At 34.8% G+C, this 21,236-nt stretch overlaps 1 protein-coding gene across 1 annotated transcript in view; it reads right to left on the bottom strand.

Annotated features, from left to right (window-relative positions):
* Window positions 1-3,676: 3,676 nt before the first annotated feature.
* Window positions 3,677-21,236, bottom strand: part of LOC130221517 (dedicator of cytokinesis protein 7-like) — a 57,222-nt gene continuing 39,662 nt past the window's right edge. Inside the window, 6 exon segments of the mRNA XM_056454047.1 lie at window positions 3,677-5,558; window positions 10,031-10,204; window positions 13,631-13,737; window positions 18,299-18,442; window positions 18,520-18,756; window positions 19,977-20,066. Coding sequence (XP_056310022.1) covers window positions 5,516-5,558; window positions 10,031-10,204; window positions 13,631-13,737; window positions 18,299-18,442; window positions 18,520-18,756; window positions 19,977-20,066 — 795 coding nt within the window. The 3' untranslated portion in view covers window positions 3,677-5,515.

Raw genomic sequence — 21,236 nt, 5'->3', positions numbered from 1 at the left:
ATTCCTTCACATCTTCTCTCTTCACAGGTTCTCAATCACAAGAAAAGGTGTTTGACAATCAATAACATGCAAATGCAAAGCAAACACTGAAGCGCACGTGTGAAACCCAGCAAGTTTCTGACCAGCCCAAAATTAAGGCCAGTGAATTGAAAGCCACAGCAGTGGAGTGGAGGAACATCTGGAAGTGATGAAGAGCTCCAGCAGCAGTCCCACCCTCTCCCCAGAGCCACAGCAGTCACGGGGCTTTTCTTTTCACCTCAAACCGCCATCAGCACAAAATCAACCAACATCACCGACGACGAGCTCGCTTAAATACGCGAACAAGAGCAATATTCAGACATAACAACACACATACACATCTTATGATTTAGCCATTACAAAAAGCGCGCGCACACGAATAAACATTTCAGTAATAAAAAAGGAAAAAACAAATGAAACTGTTTATTGCTATACGTCTTATAAATTAAATATAATTCTACAGGCGCGCGCATGTGAACTGTATAATCACAGTACTACTAAACGAATTGTGCGCGCTTCCCAATGCATTTCCACATTTCTATAGGCTATACATTCATTAAAAGCAATCAATAAAGGTGCATTACTTTTTAAAATGATGAAATATCACCTTTCCGAATAATACCAATAACAAAAAGCCTGCAATTATTCCGTTTTAAATGATAAATCCCCGTCGTGGCACCGTTACTTTGAAACTCTCCAAGAAAAAAACCCGAGCAGCACAAAGGCTGAAGCATCACAATACGCATGGACGCAAATGGACGTGCACGCGCACACAGAAATAAGTGTAAATGTTTTGTTTGATAAAAAAAGCATGTGTGAATTGTCACCTACCCACTTCCAGTGTCCTCAGTCGATAAGGCCAGCAGACTCACTGACAGACAAAAACACCGCAGCCCAAGCGTGAAGCGCGTCCCCTTCTCTCTCTCTCTCTCTTAAAGAGACACTCCACCTTTAACACCATAATCCTCATCAAACATTTACTCGTTATTTTCACTTAAAATAAAACATACTGTATCAATACCACAAAAGATCCAAGCGCATGCTTGATGGTGTTGCATAAATACATCTGGAAACATTTTAAAAATCACCGCTAAATGTTAAATTCGGCGGCTGTATTGAATATCATGGCAATTTGTAATTTGATAACGACACGGCGGTGGGCCTGACGTCATAATGGTCTTACGTCATTATTACAGGCTAGTCCATACAGTGTTGGAAGAGTCATGAAGCTGACATTAATTTGTTATTAGGTCGCAGATGGACGAGCCTGTTGTTTTCTTTTGTCTCGTCACATATCAGTGACACAATGACCATATGGAGGTCGACTGAGCAGCAGACAAACAAGCTGAGATGAGATTAAAAACGGTGTGTGGAAGTATGGAGGGAAAAATAAGGCTTAATATTACATTACGTTTACATTAAGCAGACCCTTTTGTAAAAAGTGACAGGGAGGAATTCAGCAATTCAACAAAAGAGGCAATACACACAAGTGCTAATTATACAAAGGGATTTATGAATGTTTATGGCATAATATTAACTAATATATCAATACTTTAGTATAATTTACTATATATTATGTAGGAACTAATAACACATAATAATACAATTATATTTAAGGGTTAACAAACAACACATTGTTTTGTTTTTTAAAAGTTGTTTTTGTTAAATGTGCTAACTAGTAATTTCAATAAAATTATTAGACATAACTAATCATAAAAATCTGCGCTCTAACCCCAATCACGAAGTACGTAAAATTAAATAAACATTGCTTAGTAGTTAAATTAATATTTTGTTTGCTACTGTTATTTATTTATACAGGGACAATGTAGGGCGTCACGGTGGCTCAGTGGTTAGTATAAAGGTCGCTGATTCGAGTCCTGGCTGGGTCAATTGGCATTTCTGTGTGGAGTTTGCATGTTCTCCTCGTGTTCATGTGGGTTTCCTCCTTGTGGTCCGGTTTCCCCCACAGTCTAAATACATGTGGTATAGGTGAATTGAATAAAGGAAATTGTCCGCGTGTGTGAATAAGTGAATGGGAGTGCATCCGCTGTGTAAAACATGTGCTGGATAAGTTGGCGGTTCATTCCACTGTGGTGACACCTGATGAATAAAGGGACTAAGCCGAAGGAAAATGAATGAAAGGGACAATGTACAACATGACATGTTGTGCCAAAGTTAGATTTAAAGCAAATTTACATCTGTAGTCCCAAGGCACGAAGTTCTAACAAGTTAAACAATGTAAAAAACGTACAATATACAGTACAATAAATACAATACATCATAAGTGGGTTGTACACCGGATGTGCCGTGACACGGCACGCACATGACAGTTGGAAGTGTCACACACCAGACGTGCACATTCTCATGTAATTTAAAATTAAAGTATTCAGTTCTATAATGTACACTCACTGGCACTTTATTAGGTACACCTGTCCAACTGCTCGTTAACGCAAATTTCTAATCAGCCAATCGCATGGCAGCAACTCAATGCATTTAGGCATGTAGACATGGTTTAGACAATCTGCTGCAGTTCAAACTGAGCATCAGAGTGGGGTAGGAAGGGGATTTAAGTGACTTTGAACGTGGCATGGTTGTTGGTGCCAGATGGGCTGGTCTGAGTATTTCAGAAACTGCAGATCTACTGGGATTTTCACTCACAGCCATCTCTAGGGTTTACAGAGAATGATCCGAAAAACAAAAAATATCCAGTGAGTGGCAGTTCTGAGGCACAAATATCTTGTTGATGCCAGAGGGAAGAGGAGAATGGCCAGACTGGTTTGAGCTAATATAAAGGCAACAGTAACTCAAATAGCTACTCGTTACAACCAAGGTATGCAGAACAGCATCTCTGAACAAACAACACGTCCAACTTTGGGGCAGATGGGCTACAGCAGCAGAAGACCACATCGGGTGCCACTCCTGTGAGCTAAGAACAGGAAATTGAGGCTATAATTCGCACAGGCTCACCAAAATTGGACAATTGAAGATTGGATGAACATTGTCTGGTCTGATGAGTCTCGATTTCTGCTGCAACATTCGGATGGTAGGGTCAGAATTTGCCATCAACAACATGAAAGCAAGTATCCATCCTGCCTTGTATCAACGGTTCAGGCTGGTGGTGATGACATGATTTGGGGGATATTTTCTTGGCACATTTTGGGCCTTTTAGTACCAATTGAGCATCGTGTCAATGCCACAGCCTACCTGAGTATTGTTGCTGACCATGTCCATCTCTTTATGAGCACAGTGTACCCATCTTCTGATGGCTACTTCCAGCAGAATAACGTGCCATGTCAAAGTGCAAATAAACACAGACTAATTTCTTGAACATGACATTGAGTTCACTGTACTCAAATGGCCTCCACAGTCACCAGATCTCAATCCAATAGAGCTTTGAGATGTGGTGGAACGGGAAAAGGGAAAAGGGGGTTCAACCTGGTCCTGGTAAGGTGTACCTAATAAAGTGGCTGGTGAGTGTATATATTAATGTAATATATATGTTAAGCAACTTTATGTACACAAAACGTATTAAATTATTTGGTACTTGTTTTTAATGCTTTCCATATGTAAAATAAATAAAAAAGTAATTATAAGTAGCAAAATAGGATATATCCATCTATCCTGACATAAGCGGACACACGCACACACAAAAGTCAGCTACAGAAATATTCAGGAGAAATTTATTTTAATATAAAAAGTAAAACTGGAAAAGAAAAAAAAAAGACAAAGATACAAATAAATAAAAAAATCTATTTGGTTATTAAAAATACAGTATTTAGGTCAGCAATCTGCACAGTATAGTGTGGAGACAGGCAGTAGAGAGGTCATACAAACATTAAAGTAGTGCAGGACGGATAATACAGCAGTCAACTAGGTGCTAAGTTTTGCTAATTCAGGACAGGATCCTACATATTAAGACTATTTCATTTAAATAAAAAAAAAATGGCAATATTTAAATCACTCTCCTTATTCCAGTTCACATACTTGTGCATTTAGTGTACAGTATACATCACATCGCTGTGCATTTACAAAAACACAAACAGCAAAACGTGCCAGAAAGTAGGATTTGGTGAAAACTCATGTCAGTCAGTGCAGAAATGTTAGTGTGCTCTTTTTGTTAGTGCGATGTAGGACGTTTTCCAGTTATTTACTATAGTAATGCCTTCTAAATGGATACACATCCAAAAACTTAATCAGTCAAAAGTTTGAGATCAGTCAGATTTCTTTTGATGTTTTCATAAAGCATATTTATTCCCTAAGACTGTATTTATTTGATCATAAATACAGTAACACTGTACAATTGTCAAAAATGACTACATTTTAAAGTAACTGGTTTCTTTTTTGAATGTAGCTTTAGATGAATTTTTCAGCCTCATTACTCCAGTCACCAGTGTTTCACTTGATCCTTCAGAAATCACTATGATGTGATGATTTGATGTTCAATTATTAGTGATACTCAAACATTAACAGTGATTCTTACAATTATCAATGTACTGTATACATTTTTGTCCACATTTCATAGTTTTTGTGGAAAACTTGATACATTTTACTTTTTGTATTTCACATTACATTTATTTTCACTTATTTATACTTTTAGAAAGTTTTAAATAACACAATTTATTTGAAATAAAGGTCTCTTTTCAGGCTTCTGTCTGTAGGTTCAGTAATTTCACATTATAACTGAACAATTAAATATGTTAATAAAGACATTTTTAATAATTAATTAATTAATAATAATAATCTTTTTCTTGATTGTTACAGACTGATTTCTCAAGAGTCATGAAACACTTAACACTGGAGTAATACAACTAATAGCTAGTTAATTAGCCCTAAATCACAAGAAAAAACAACATTCAATAAGTTAATTTAATATTTGTATAATATTTCAGTTTTGTTACTGCATTTGTGAGCAAATAAACACAGCCTTGGTGAGACTTCTTTTAAAAACACAAAACAAATCGCACTGACATCAAACTGTTAACTCATGCTCTACACTCTTGAAATCAGTCCTGTGTTTCACTGCAGAATTGCTTTTAAAAACACTTTCTGCAAATGAAACGGAAGATTAAACCTGAGTCTCTAGGCTCAGTGATTTGTCTTGAAAAAGACACAAATGCTTTAATCCAGTCATAAATCAAACAGCAGTGCAAGTTTTTTTACATGGCAGAACATTTACAGGAACATCTGGACGGACTTGGTTCGTCCGCTTTCTCACACAAGACAAGATAGACAAGCACAAACAAACAAAAGCTGGAAGTGTGGAGGAGCATCTGTGCCGGTGAAATGCTAGAATTACCTCCAGTGTTGAGCAAGAAGCTGCAGTTTTGTCTGCTGATGCTCATAATGAGCGTGTTTACAGCAGATAAAGCTGAGTGTAAACAGACGGAGGCCCAAAAGGGCCCGTGTCTGATGCAGGAATGTGACGTGGGGTTTTTTGTGTTGGTCTGATGATGGACATGGAGATCATATGTGGTTTTGTGTCCAGATCGGCTACACCTCAACAATCCAGCCGCCGAAAACTGGAGCGGCTGAGAGAATTCCTGCAAAAAGGAGAGAGAACAAATCCATGCTGGTCACTTGAACTTGTGCTTTTCATAGTCCAAAAAACATATATAACACAACCAGTCATTTAGAAAAATTATATTTTTTGTACTTACACTACCTGACAAAGGTCTTGTCATCTATCCAAGTTTTAGGAACAACAAATAATAACTTGACTTCTAGTTGATCATTTGGTATAGATTACACTTGATTACCTCTAGATTACAATTATTTTATCAAAATAAAATCTGATCATGCCTTGATTTTTAATTGTTTAATTAGGACAGTAAGGTCTGACTTTGCTTAGACAAAAGTCTTGTCATTTAACAGAAATAATGTACAGCATAGAACAAAGTCGTGGTGCTGTGGAAAAAGAATTAATATTATGTCTGACTCCCATGAGCTTGGAGTTGCTGCATCCATACATCTCTGCACTGACTCAAATAACTTGCGAATAAAGTCATCTGGAATGGCAAAGAATGCGTTCTTGCAGGACTCCCAGAGTTCATCAAGATTCTTTGGGTTCATCTTCAATGCCTCCTTCATCTTACCCCAGACATGCTCAGTAATGTTCTGTCTGGTGACTGGGCTGGCCAATCCTAGAGCACCTTGATCTTCTTTGCTTTCAGGAACTTTGATGTAGAGACTGAAGTATGAGAAGGAGCGCTATCCTGCTGAAAAATGTTTCCCTCTCCTGTGGTTAGTAATGTAATGGGCAGCACAAATGTCTTGATACCTCAGGCTGTTGATGTTTCATAAACTCTGCAGATCCCAATACTGAATGAAACCCCAAACCATGATTTTTCCTTCACCAAACTTGATAGGTCTTCTGCAGTATTTGTGATGATTGGGACGCAGTTCAACATCTGACATCAAATGATTCATCTGAAAAATCTGCCCTCTGCCACTTTTCCAAATGATCAACTAGAAGTCAAGTTATTATTTGTAGCTCTTACAACTGAGATTGATGACAAGACTTTTGTCAGGTAGCATATGTACAGGGTTTCTAAGAATTACATTTTATGAGCTTTTTAATACTAAACTAAATTTAAGACCAATTGTAAAGTATAATTTTTTTGTACCGATTTTGCAAAAAAAAAGACTTACTTTATGTGAGCTGCTTTCATTTTGTATGCATAACAAATAAAATATATTATTCAATATTTGTGTCCCCTGACCACAAAACCAGTTATACAAGTCAGTTTTTGGAAATTGAGATTTATACATTACTTTTAAAGCTGAATAAATATGCCTTTCATTGTTATGTGGTTTCATAGTAAAAGACTGCAGGATTTTCAAAGTTATCACATCACAGATGTTTTCACACTGCATGACTATTTGGGGTAGCGGTTCGTCGCTGCTTTGTCAACTTTGTCTCATTTCAAAAACTATGTCTCTCACAACCAAACACACGTGAGAAGTGACAGAGAAACAATGCCAGATCATGTAGTATATCTTTTGTTATTAACTACATAATGATAAAGAAGCCTTTAGTGGGGTAGAAATGTTCTCATTTTGCTCTCCTGGCCTTTGAAGGGAATTAGCAATTACCCCTCAACTTTTTTCTTTTTCGACCCGGTTGTGGTATTGCTCAGATGTCAAACAGATCCTGCCAAATTTACACCAGATTTCCCTCCATTACTTGGGTCCAAATAGATTGAGAAGAAGCCCTCTTAACTTCTCCCCCAACCTCCTGCTGGCCTGCAGATATCCACACTAGCAGATGCTGCTCACTCATTGGGCTGTAGGTAATCGCCGATGTTTATTTTCAATCATAAAACATTTCACATGGCATGATTTGAATCGCCGACAGCTCCAGATATTTAGCATGCCAAATATCTCACGGGTGTTGGCAACTCATGGGCGATTCTCTCAGGTTGTGTCACTGTTTGATTGTTACTCACGTGAAGGAGCACCAAAATCAGGGCTAAAATCCCGCAGTCTAAACTTAGCATAAGATACAACTATTAGACAATGTGGAATCTGAGGGTTCGACAAACAATTTTAATTAAGTGCTTTGCAAACCACATAACTAATCAACAATTGAGATTAGACATCTAACAAGCACTCAATACGGTAAACAATGTTTACTTGTGAATGTATCAAAAATCATGCTCACTACTTACTTATTCAATCTTAAATACTTCTTTTGCCCAAAATATTGCACAATATTGTTTCTGGTTTGCGTTAAGTAGCTACTTGTATAGTTAACTATTTATAAACTCTAGTGCAGGGGTCACCAATCTTGTTCCTGGAGGTCAGGTGCTCTGCAGGGTTTAGCTCCAACTTGCCTCAACATACCTGCCTGGGTGTTTCAAGTATACCTAGTAAGACCTTTATTTAGCTTGTTCAGGTGTGTTTGATTAGAGTAGGAGCTAAAATCTGCAGGACATCGGACTTCCAGGAACAAGTTTGGTGATCCCTGCTCTAATGTGATCACGGCGTCAGTCCTGGAGTCCCTGGCAAGTTTAGCCCCAACTCGCCTCAACACACCTGTCTGGAAGATTCAAGTGTACCTACTAAGAGCTTGATTAGTTTGTTCAGGTGTGTTTGATTAGTGCTAGAGCTAAACTCTGCAGGACACCGGCCCTCCAGGAACAAGTTTGGTGACCCCTGATTTATAGTTCATGTATAGTTAGATTACCGCTCCAGTATGTTAGTTATGTATAGGTTTAAATATAGCGCTTGCGTCTAGAGTTGTGCTTATATTTATGACTGTTTATGTAGCTCCATTGTCCTGCGAGACACGAGATTTCATTCCATTTTATGTCCACACATGAAGCGGAATGACAATAAAACTCGACTTGACATACTTACGGCAGGTACAAAATATCTTCATGAAAGATGATCTTTACTTAATATTCAAATTTTCTTTGGCGTAAAATAAAAATAAAATAATTTATGACTCACATCATGTAATTTTGGCTTTCCACACAATTACACCTGTGAAACATAAGTCTGTTTTTTGTGTTCACATATTATAATCAATATTTGGTATTATTCATAATATAACTTTTTGCAGATATGTATTTATAACACAAATTAATACTTTATTTTCAAATATATAAAATAGAGTAAATTATAACACATTAAAGAGGGACACATGCACGTTTTATGTTTATTAATTAGACACATGGTTTTTCTGTCATTTTCATTTTATTGTTTGCAATTAATATTATTATTACTGAACTTTTATTAAATATTAATATTTCTTATATACACTCACTGGCCACTTTATTAGACCTGTTATTAGACTATTAGACCTGTCTATTTACTTGTTAGTGCAAATTTCTAATCAGCCAATCACATAGCAGCAAATCAATGCATGTAGACATGGTCAAGATGGTCTGCTGCAGTTCAAACTGAGCATCAGAATGGGGAAGATAGGTGATTTAAGTGACTTTGAACGTGGCATGGTTGTTTGTGCCAGACGAGCTGGTCTGAGCAATTCAGAAACTGCTAATCTACTAGAATTTTCACACACAACCATCTCTAGGGTTTAAAGAGAATGATCCAAAAAACAGAAAACATCCAGTGAGTGGCAGTTCTGTGAGCGCAAAGGCTTTGTTAATGCCAGAGGTCAGAGGAGAATGGCCAGACTAGTTTGAGCTGATAGAAAGGCAACAGCAACTCAAACAACCACTTGTTACAACAAGGTATGCAGAAGAGCATCTCTGAACATACATCATATTCGCATCAAATCTGTAGCAACTGCGTGATGCTATCATGTCAATATAGACCAAAATCTCTGAGGAATATTTCCAGTAGCTTGTTAAATCTATGCCACGCAGGATTAAGGCAGTTCTGAAGGCAAAATGGGGTCCAAGTCGGTACTAGTTAGATTTACTTTATAAAGTGCCCGGTGAGTGTATATATTAAAACTATTATGTGTAGAAATGTGTTGAAAAAAATCTTCTCTCTGTTAAACAGAAAATGGGTGAAAAATAAACAGGGGGGCTAATAATTCTGACTTCAACTGTGTGCACTTATCCTAATTAGTTATTTATTGAACATGCTATTAAGCATGGTACATAAATCTTGAAAATGCTCAAAAGAAACTGATTTTTAATTTTGGTTTATTTATTATATTATCATTACTATTTTTGAATGTATGTTACAATCATTAGTATTATTCATAACAGCAACAACCCTATTTTTTCAATTGTAATTGTTTATGTGACTGCATATTAGTGTACTGTTTCACTTCGACTTTCCAAACCACTTTTATTGTATAATTCTGTTAAATTATTTGAAGTTTTCTGTTAGTACTCTGCTTTATTTTATTATTTTTATTTAAAATTATTATTAACATTATAACTTTTCACATTTTATATATAATTGTTTGTGATTAGATAATTAGTTGATTGAAAGCATACTTAATTTTTATTTATTGAATAAATAGATACAACTGTAAAACAGCACAGTTTCTTTAAAAAGCTGAAAGTGCCTTTGATATGCATAAATGATTGACCTCTGTGTTGGCAGGGTGGGTAGAGGCAGAGGTCTGTAGAGCTGCGGGATCTTGCGGTTGATGAGGGGAAACAGAGCCTCTCTCAGTTTGGTGTAGTTCCTCTCAAGCTCTCGATGGTACTCTTTCTGATCTGGTCCGATTAGAGACTTGTTCTTCCTCAGAGCATCTTCACACCTAAAAAAGTCAGATAGTTAGATAGTACATAGTTAAAAAGACCCAAAACTGTCCATCCAAGACCAACAACACGGAAATTAGACTGGAGACTGGGCTTGGCCAGAAAATGATAGTTATCTAGGGCTGGTCTGAATAACATTTTTTGCTGAGTTTTGAAGATTCAGTAGTAATCAACACCAAATACTTGAAGCTTTAGAGGAAGGAGGCTAAACACATTCTTCACTCTAATAAAGGCAGGAATTTCTGTATGTCGAGAGCCGTTCATCTAATCAACTACATGAACTATGAAGGTTTTGTTGCAATATGAAAATGTGACATGCTCAGATTTATTCACTCATTTTCCTCCAGCTTAGTTCCTTATCTATGAGGGGTCGCCACAGCGGAATGAACGGCCAACTATTCTTATGTTTTACGCAGCGGATGCCCAGTACTGGGAAACACTCATACACTCTCACTTCCACACACACACTAATATATTACAGAAAATTTTGTCAATTCAAGAAACCGGAGCACCCGGAGGAAACCCACGCCAACACGGGGAGAACATGCAAACTGCACACAGAAATGCCAACTGACCCAGCCTGGACACGAACCAGCAACCTTCTTGCTGTGAGGCGACAGTGTTAACCACTGAGCCACCATGCTGCCATTGCTCAGAATGAACAAACTATTAAAATAAACTACTAAACATTGCAAGCCTCATATGGACAGGGCTTATATGCTATGAAAACGGACAATAACAAGTCTCCTTTTCAGGTAAAAGGAAACTTGGGGTTTTATTAATGATGTAGTCACCTGGTGGGAAAATGCATTCTGATGGAGTTGAGGTGGATGGAACACAAAGACAGAGTTTGTCTGCAAGTTCAGGGCGCTTTTTGTCTAGGTCATTTTTTGCCATCTTAACACCAAAGTGCATTCTGGCATGTTCATGGAGTGCAGAAGAATCGGTCGACTGTTGCTTTCCATTGACGTCCAAAATCAAGGGTTGGTCAGATGTTGGATACAATTTTTCTTTTAGCTTTTTCCAACATAAGTTTAGTGGCCTTAATATTATGTCCTTTGTTTCATCAAGTAGGACATGTTTTTCAATGGGAGTCTAGAACCAAAGCTTGGTTTTCTTCATGTGAGGCCACGTACTGCAGAATGTGGCAGCAGGTAAATCATCTTCAGGCATTTGTAGTTCATGCCCAACCCATTTCCAGCTAAGCTTATATCTTTTCGGATATGCTGGATAGCTTGCAATTGGCAATCAATAAGGAGTATTGAAGCTTAAAAATGCATCTCCAGCATTTAAGATGGATTATTTGCCAGTTGTGGGGAAAGGTGACGTTTTGCTGTCATTCAGTTCACGATTCATATTCACACTCAAATGAGAACCATTTAGAAGGGAACGCGAGGTGTTTAGATAGAAAAAATACATAAATATTTAATTGCAATATTGAAAATCAAATGCCAACCCACTGAATATTTAAATAATAGAATATTCTGATTGATGAAAAAAATGATATTGCAATTTTTGTATTTTTGCTCTAACTCTTTATGGGAAGTATTCATAATTTTTCCTTGATAGGGAGTGCATTTGCATAAAATATAAACAAATTACAGGCATAAATTAATAAAACAGAGCAAAAATAATAATGAACTAAACAGTTCTTTATGGGTTTCTAGACAGTTTAACAACATTGAGGTACAAAAATTTAATATTCAAATGGAAAATAACACTGTATACAGTAGTCAACAATTGAAGTGAATCAAAACCTTTAATCCAAACTTTTCAACAACTCAACAACACCCATTCTTGTCTCAGGACAAATTTGAAACCTTTATTTCACTCTTACAGTAAAACTATGCAAGTGTTCTCAATTGAGCTTTCTGGTTAAATAGAATCACTGAAAAATCCAGTTTCATTATTGTCAGGATATAAATATGAATGTTATGATATAATTCATTATATATAGACATGTATTAAATGTATTCAATGTGTTTTGGGAAAAAATACAGCTATTGCTGCCATTAAGCTACAGGGTTTGCATTTGTATTTACACTTCTTGTCTATGCAATTAAAGCAATATGTACACGTATAATTTTACCTAAGAATATGACGATCTAAATGCATGATATTATTGTTTGACACAATTTAAATGTAATAAAATGTATAGTTTATGTATTTAGTATTTATTTTTGTTTTACTGAACCAACAATACCATCTGTATAATGTCCTCAAAGTCACAGAAAATTCAACAAAACTGTTTTAAACTTTCAACTCAGGAACAAAAATTTGCCTTCAAACTTGAAAGAAAGAAACAAACTTGAAGATTTGACAGTGATTTTTTTGGCCACCTCTCCCAATCTTGTTTCAAACTGTGAATCATTCTGTACAGTATTCATTCAAAGCCATGAAAAGATGTCATGCTGAGATGGGGTTTTGGTAATTGTCAGGTTAAGAGGGTTGGAAATAGACTGTGGCTGTGTTTAAGAGCATAAATAATCCAAACCAAGGCCATGCAAGGCTAGAACTGTGAAACTTTGAGATGACAGCAAACTGATTGTTGATTCACATGCTTTTTTGCCTTGATTCAATTACAAATTCAGAAAGATTCAAACTGACTTCATAGACTTGGACAGTAGATATCTCTGAAATACATTTATGCAGATATTAAAATAAATCATATTGCAGTTCAAAATGTATTTACTGTATATTTTGACCATAATGCCCAGCTCTATGGAGCAGCCCCATCTTTTGAATTAAAAAAAGCCAATCACATTTCAAAACCTCATTGGGGACATTCAAATTTAATTTAAGATTCATTTGAAGAACTTGATGTTTATCTATTTCCAAGAGATGAATGAAATTGCTGCTGAAAGAATTGACTGTCTGGTTTTGCTACACGGAAAGCCAACATTTCTAGAAACTCAAATCTTATACACACATTTAGAATCGTTTATGCTAAAGTTGACAACACTGCAGTGGAATGCTATTGCACAGTGAGTAGTTTTACCCTAAGTTAACCTAAAGAATTACCCTGTTACATAATGTGTATATCTCTCTGTATCCACTTCATGGTGTTTTTGTCTTTAATGTAGTTTGTCTTGCAAATTCTTAATTATTTGTTTATTTTTCTTCCCCTGTTAATTGTTATTGTGGTTTTTTTATTTCTTTCTTCCATCATCACTGTTACGTCACGATATACATGACTCCAGACTGTTTAATTATTGTATTTAAACCAAGTTATTTTATTAAGCTGCCTTGGGATGTTCAGGACTTGGGATTAAAAAAACTGTAATGTTTATTGATGTATTGTGTGCAAACATTTTATTTTACTTAAAAAAACAACAACTAAGTATTAACCTAATAAATCACTACCTAAACATGTTAAAAATTAAGAATGCTTTTGTTGGACAAATATGCACATAAAGTCACTGCACCTTTTAGTGAAGTCCTTGAAGCAGAGGCGCAGTTTATTGTGATGCCGGAAGAGTTTGGGGTCTTCTGGGATTTCAGACAGGAAAACCTGAGCCACCTCCAGCGGACCCTGTGTGCAAACATGTACATGTTCACAACCACAAACAATCACAGATTTTAAAAAAGAAATGAAAACAAAAAAGAAGAAGAAAAAAAAAACATTAAAGGTAAGACACTAAAGGCAAATACACCGCTTTCTTCACTTACCTGCTAATTTAAAGACTTTGGGCATTTTTGCTATTCATAAACATTTTTTTTCCTTATTTTTAATGGAAAGAAAAGATCCAAAACACACTTTATGCACCTATTGCACTTTATCAATTTGTGCCTGTGTGCTTCAATTAGAATATATTTCTGCAAAAGCCATTTTCTCAAAATGAGTTTTCTCTCCTCACTGAGACATAAATCTTCACTTCAGCAGCACTCACATAAACAACAAGATTGACTGTTTTATTAATATCTATATTCTGAAGATTTGTACTATCATATATGTACATAATTTGTCTGATTATATGCATTTTATTCAACAAAACAACTATTTTTCTCTGGCTATTTGCATTACAGGTAAATTACTGAGTGAAAAAAATCTCAAGACTCTCAAAATCTCCTTTGTAAGAACTGTAGACTGTAATGTGTCAAAAAAAGTAACAAGAATATTAAACTGGACTTCATCCATCATTCAGATTACAGCATGTCTGCAAATGAACAAACATTTACATTTGAATTTATAAACAACAATTTTAGAAACTTGTAAAACTAAACATGTCCGTAACTCTTGGGCTATGTTTACACTAGTGTGGTTTCATTTTAAAATGCTATGTTAGAATATAAATGCTCTTCATTTAGAATGGTGTATTTACCACTAGGAATGTCCAGATCTGTGATTCTCACGTGATTAGAAATCGGGCCCGATCACACGGTTTCAGACATTACCTCCCGATCAGGACTTAAATATATATACGCAATATATATACGCAATATATCTATACGTAATATATATATCTATACGTAATATATATATATATATATATATATATATATATATATATATATATATATATATATATATATATATATATATATATATATATATATATATATATGTATATATATATATATATGTATATATATATATATATATATATATGTATACATATATATATATGTATATATATATATATATGTATATATATATATATATATATATATATATGTATATATATGTATATATATATATATATATATATATATATATATATATATATATATATATATATATATATATATATATATATATATATATATATATATATATATATATATAAAACATGGAAGCAGCTTGAAGCGGAAAGCGCAAGAATGTCTTCGGTCTGGAGGTATTTTAAAGTTGATGACGACAACATTGCCATAGCAAACTGTGAGATATGTAAACTTGGGACTGTCTGCCGGGTATTTTAAGTTGAGCTGGTATTTGTTTTTATAATTGATTTTTATATTTACTATTGCACTAAAGTACAAAAGTGAAGAATTGATGTTATTTATTACTTGATTATTCAAGCTACCTCACAGAAGTGCTCTGTTTGTTAACAGAGTTAATGAATGTTTAAATAAGGTGAATTAAATGAAACATAAGGAACATCCTGGATCTGTTTCTTTGCTCTTCTTTGTTCTTTTTTTATGTATTAAAAAACTATCGGATTTGGTTTCGGTATTGGTAGATACTTCAAATCAAATGACTCAGACTCGGACTTGAGGGCAAAAAAAAACTTATCGGGACATCCCTACTTACCGCATTTCAGAAAAACGCTCGTCCACACTATACAGCGTAAAATGCATGATATGTGACCCCTCACCCTCAATAGGTATGCACATATTTTGCTAGCATCGATATTAACCATCTGCCAGTTGCATAATGGTCATATGAGAGGGGCTGGATGAATCAGAAAAAGATGTTCAATAGTCTGGTAGACCGATCAGAGAGTGACTGTGATAGTTTGCAATTTAGGCCATTTATTTTGATACAGAACACCAGAGTTTCCAAACTAAAAAAACAACAACAAAAACATGTAAACATCTCTGTAATGTAATCAGTCAGCTGTGAAAGTGTGGTGATAACTGTTAGTTCATTTTGTACCCTATTGACCTGTAGTGTCTAGCTTTAACCTGAAAGCATAGTTCCCACGCGCTCATGAACAGCAGAGTCTAGGACTTTCAAGGACTTTTTATAGCACCATTAATTTTAAATGAAGCACTTTTGTGATTCCTACCCCAGCATATGTAGCACCATGAAAGCCCTTAAAGTACTTATCATTTCATTTAATATTTACATTAAAAATGCCAGTAAATTTAGATTTTTTTGACCGTTTTAAAAAGTCATGTTCAGAGAATTTTAAAGGGGTGGTCCAGAGTGTATTTTTAAGGCTTGGTTGTGTTTATAAGATGCAAAGCAATCTGTGCTCATACTACATTTGTAAAAAGTTATTGTTCCATTTATCTTACTTTGATTATATACAGCTACTCTGCTAACATGAAAACAACTGTCATATTTCCTAGTTCCTCCGAAATGCCCACCCTCAAGAGGCTCTGATTGGTCAGCTAACATAATGTGCTGTGATTTAGGGATCGGCTACACATCACCAGGAAAAGCATCACACCTCTAATAGCATGTGCTGTGCCTAGGCTGTGTAAATACTGTCAGTCAGAGTAGCTGTTAGCTAGGGCACGATTCTGGCAAAAATGTGAATCACGATTTTTTTTTTTGGCTTAAAATCAAGATCACCATTTTCTCACGATTCTGTAAATGTAAAATAAAGGTTAATATGATTAGCCTATTATTATTGTTAATTCTCAAACATATGGTATAACAACAATAATAATATTAGGCCTATGTGTATATCTACTGTTGCTTAAAATGCTCAATTTTGTACAGTCATTATGGTGGACTTGAACAGACTTTCAATATATCCTGTTTGTTAATTCACAGTAAAATTATGACATCAGAATATAACTATTCATAATTCTGATGTTGATCTATTATGTTTAAGACATGTTCTTGTTATCTGTTATTGACAATATTGTTAGATCATTAGTTTTCACTGGTAAAATTAGAATTTTGTCATTATAAGATTCCATCTTGCATTATATTCCATATTATATATAAGCTAGGGTTGTTATACTGACAAATCAAGTGCAAATTAAACCTCCCGCATGGCCCTCAAACGATTGTGCAACAAACTGAACCTTATTCAGAACTTTATTACCTGTTATTTACAGTCTATGCAAGTTGTGTCCACTAAAGTGGGCGTCATGCATGCATTCTCGGAAGTACACAAACAGCTCGCACACCACGCGGTCAGCTCATGAGTGATTTCGCGGCAACGAATACATAATTACATGAAGACAGAGATGACATTTTGGCGTGAATTATACCTTATAAATACAGTGTGTGACACTTTTAACGCCATTTGAAGGTGTCAATGTTGCTGTGAAAACGTGCAACTGCCTTCATGTTTCTCTCCTGACCTTGAAAATATAATTGGCTAAATCGTAGAAAAGCTGAATTAAGATTGTATGTAGGGTCGAATCGTGATCTTTTTTCGATTAATCGTGCAGCCCTACTGTTAGCAATATCTGTTTGAGCCTGAATCAGACAGAAAATGAAGAGAACACAGCTAAACCTCATGTCTGCTCTCTAATATAAAATCTGACAAGTGTCTTTCAAATATATTAGAGTTATAAGCATGTGTAAGTAATATGAAGCGTTCACATATTTTACGAGTTCGCTATTTGGGATGTAGAACACAAGGAAAGCAGCCGCATAGAGACACACTGTAGCACTGGTGAAAACTGTGAGTGTTTACAGCGGTTGAATGGATAAATATGCACTTGTAGTTAAATTGTTAGGGGTGCCAAACAGCATTTCCTGTTGTTTACATCCTTGATACAATATACCATTAACGCTAGAAACTGTGTATGTAATAGATAAATTTTAACAAATAAAAATACTTACAAGTTGTGGCTCACAATCCAAAGCTTCATCTATTATGGCTGGAACTGCTCCTTCTTTGAGGAGTTTTAGCCGAATCCAAGACTGAACTGGAAGAGATTCTGGAAGCTGTCCTTTGACAAATGCTAGCTATGTTTTTTATAATTCTCTGGCACATAATTAAATTAAACTGTAAACACTTCGCTCTTTGTATCCTGTCTTTTGGAAGCCCAAATATAAAAACAGAAGAAGCTATGTGGAAATAGCAGCGTTTGGACGGCATTTTAGCTTTCTCTGCTACATTACAGCATTACAGTGTCTCTGGCCACACCCCTTCGCAGCGCGTAACCTGAAGCGCTTGTGATCTCACTAACCCGGATGTATATTTTGTAGTGCCCAACCTTTGTTCACTGTAGGCTTTGCTAAGCTAACTCTGTAAAAGCCAATGTCTCCCTTTGCTTTATTTGTTTACTTTACTGTATTTGTCAGTCTTATTGTACAAGATTTAAATGTAAGATTTGTAATTTAAGAATTTCTTAGATTTTTCATTCTGTTTTTGACAATTCAGTTTGTTTTTAAGTTCTTTTCCATGCCTTGTTTGCATATGTCTAAAATTTAAGAGCTTTTAAGATTTTCAAGATGTTACCTGATTCACAGTAGTGCCAACACAACCCTGCAGCACCATCTGGAGCATCTTTGGGTCAGCAGGGTCCTGATGGGTGGCAAAGGCCAGTTCCTGAGTTTTCTTTTGCATGTCCTCGATGGCCACCTCCATTGGCATCAGAATAATCTGGAGTGAAAATACGGTTAGAAAGATTATACAAATTAGCACCTGACGACTCTCTGACTGAGAAAAGCATCCCGCACCTCCTCTTTGTGGATGACGTTGATGCGGGTCTTGATGTAGGGAAAAGCGTGTGAGGTGGTGAGGATGGTTTTGCGCTTGTACTGCTCGTGCAGGTCTCCATGAGCCCGACCGTCCAGCGTGAATGGCGTACAGTACATGAAGGTGCGCAGGTTGTAGTTCTTGTCAAAGTACGTGATGCGCTCCTTCAGCTCGTAGGTGTCGAAGAAAGGCTCCACGTATGTGATCTGAAGATACGCCTGGTCGAACACAAACAGCAGAGTTCGACATGTAGAGCACATGTGCAAAACTCTGCCTGCTAGAACAGCAACTGCTATAAGTTTTAGAGGTCTGAACATCAATATGTAGCAGGCAGGTTTTGTTTACTAAAACTGTTACTAATTAATTGTGAACATTGCCTACTGTATGAGAAAAGTCTAATAAAAATGAACCTGTGTGAAATTTCTAAAACTTAAGCAATACTGAAAAATACTGGAAAGTTAAAGTCAAACAAACAAAAAAACATAATAATAAATATTAATAATAATGTTTGGTTTTGATAATATTTTAGTCAAATGTTTGAGATAAATCTCCTCATGTTTTCCAATAAATATTGCTTGATATATTTTTGTTTTTTTTAAACTTGCATATACTGCTAACCATCTACCCTTTTATGAAATATAAATATGAATGTAATGCCTTTACTGTCAATTTTGATCAATTGAATGCATCATTGCAAAATGCAAGTACTTCTAAGTGTAGTGTATTACACTGTATATACTAAAATATAATAGCTTTTGACTCATGGTTACTTTAAATATTTAAGACTCTAATGTTTGCGATTAAAAATGAGGTCTATGAAATTTATGAAAGTTAAACTTGATGTTCCAGTATTACTTTTAGAAAATGTAGCAATTTTTGTATGTATATTTTGTATGTATACAATAACGGTTCAAAATTTAGTAGCCCAAATTTATATGTTAGGGAAAAATACAAAATTAAATTTTCAAAAATAGCAAAAATCAAGAGAAACAAAAAATATATAAAAATTTTGTTGAAATGTTGTAGTTTGTAAATTTTTTTTTGCAATATTTTGCTTGAATTTAATTGTATTATATTTCAATTTTTAAAAGTGTTTGGTGACTAAAATATTATTTTAATGAATCTCTTTTGTTTAAATGCACCAAAATACATTGCTTATAATCACTGAGAAATGGAAAGTAATAATAATTTTCAAAATGGGGTGTACTCAATTATGCTGAGCACTGTATAATATAGAATATATAAACCATTTAATACAGCAGTATAAAAAACAACAATAATAATAATATATAATATAATCTATAAATATAATAAAATAATAGTGCAATAAATCTAATTTAAGGTATAGAACTATAAAGAACACTAAAATAACACTGAAATGAACATAGAATAATCTTTGTTTGATATAAAGTCTTCTGTCCTGCATTAGTGTTCATACCTTATTGGGGTCCAGTTTGTTCTTGTCAACAGGATTGGAGTCTTTGATAATCGCCACCACTTCATCACCAAATCTTTCAGAGTAAAACTCCTACAAAGACAATCAGCATACACTTACAAATTATCATATTAAAAGCATAATTTAAAGATGCGTAGAGTCATTAAGTAAACTATTTGCTAGACCAAAGACAGGGTTATTAAAAAAAAATTAAATATTACTTTATAAAAATATATTATATAAAAAAAAACAAAATATACACTACTTGAAATAAATGTTAACTGAATAAATAAATAAATAAATAAATAATTCAAACTTACTAAACACTTCAAGGTCACACTTTATTTTGACGGTCCGTTTGATGAATTTGAGTTACATTGCATCTACATGCAAACTAATTCTCATTAGATTATAAGTAGACTGTCAGGTTGGGGTTAGGGTTAGTGTAAGTTGACATGTACTTGCAAAGTTTTTCTATGGCCAGTTAAATGTCTGTTGAAGGAGCAGTCTCAACAGATATTAAGCAGACAGTTTACTAATACTCAAATGGACCATCAAAATAAAGTGTTACCCACTTCAATAGTTCAAGATTGGACTATATATCATTTCTCAGAATTCAACATAAAAAGTAAAGAGGATTTCTTTAAAAACAAAAAACGTTTTTAGATGTAAGCACAACAAAATACACGCTTTAAATAACAAAAAAAACTAAAACATATTCCATGCCCAGAAATAAATTACCATATTTATATATCACTAATATTTATTATTATCATAATTATCAAAAGTACATTCACTGTCATTATTAATCATACAAATACTAGTATTGAAAATTTAATAAGATACAAATGATAAAAGGTCTTGTGCCTGAATTCTTTAAACTCAAAGTCAAGTGCTACTTTGGGCTTTTCACTCGGATTTTGCCTACCCAAATTCAAAAGCTTCCCAAATCCACATGCGGAAGTGTAAATGCAAATGTTTGGTATCATTAATCATTTTAAAGAAAACCCTTTGAATTTTCATAAAACACTGATGAAAGTGATTCAAATAATAGTATTTGTTATCTGTGTTATAATAAACCCCTCCAAAAAAAAGGCACCTTTTTTGTAAACTCGCATTTAAAAGTGTACTTTTTAGGTTCTGTGTGGTCTAGGTTGCTGTAATTCATTTTGTTGGTTCCAGCTCATGTCAGTAATCATAGGAAAAAAGAAAAATGTCTCTATCATAATCTATGCAAAAGTTATTCTATTCCAACTGATGAGA

Source organism: Danio aesculapii, chromosome 3, assembly GCF_903798145.1.
Source record: "Danio aesculapii chromosome 3, fDanAes4.1, whole genome shotgun sequence".
NCBI lineage: Eukaryota > Metazoa > Chordata > Actinopteri > Cypriniformes > Danionidae > Danio > Danio aesculapii.
This window is presented reverse-complemented; position numbering and strand designations above follow the sequence as displayed.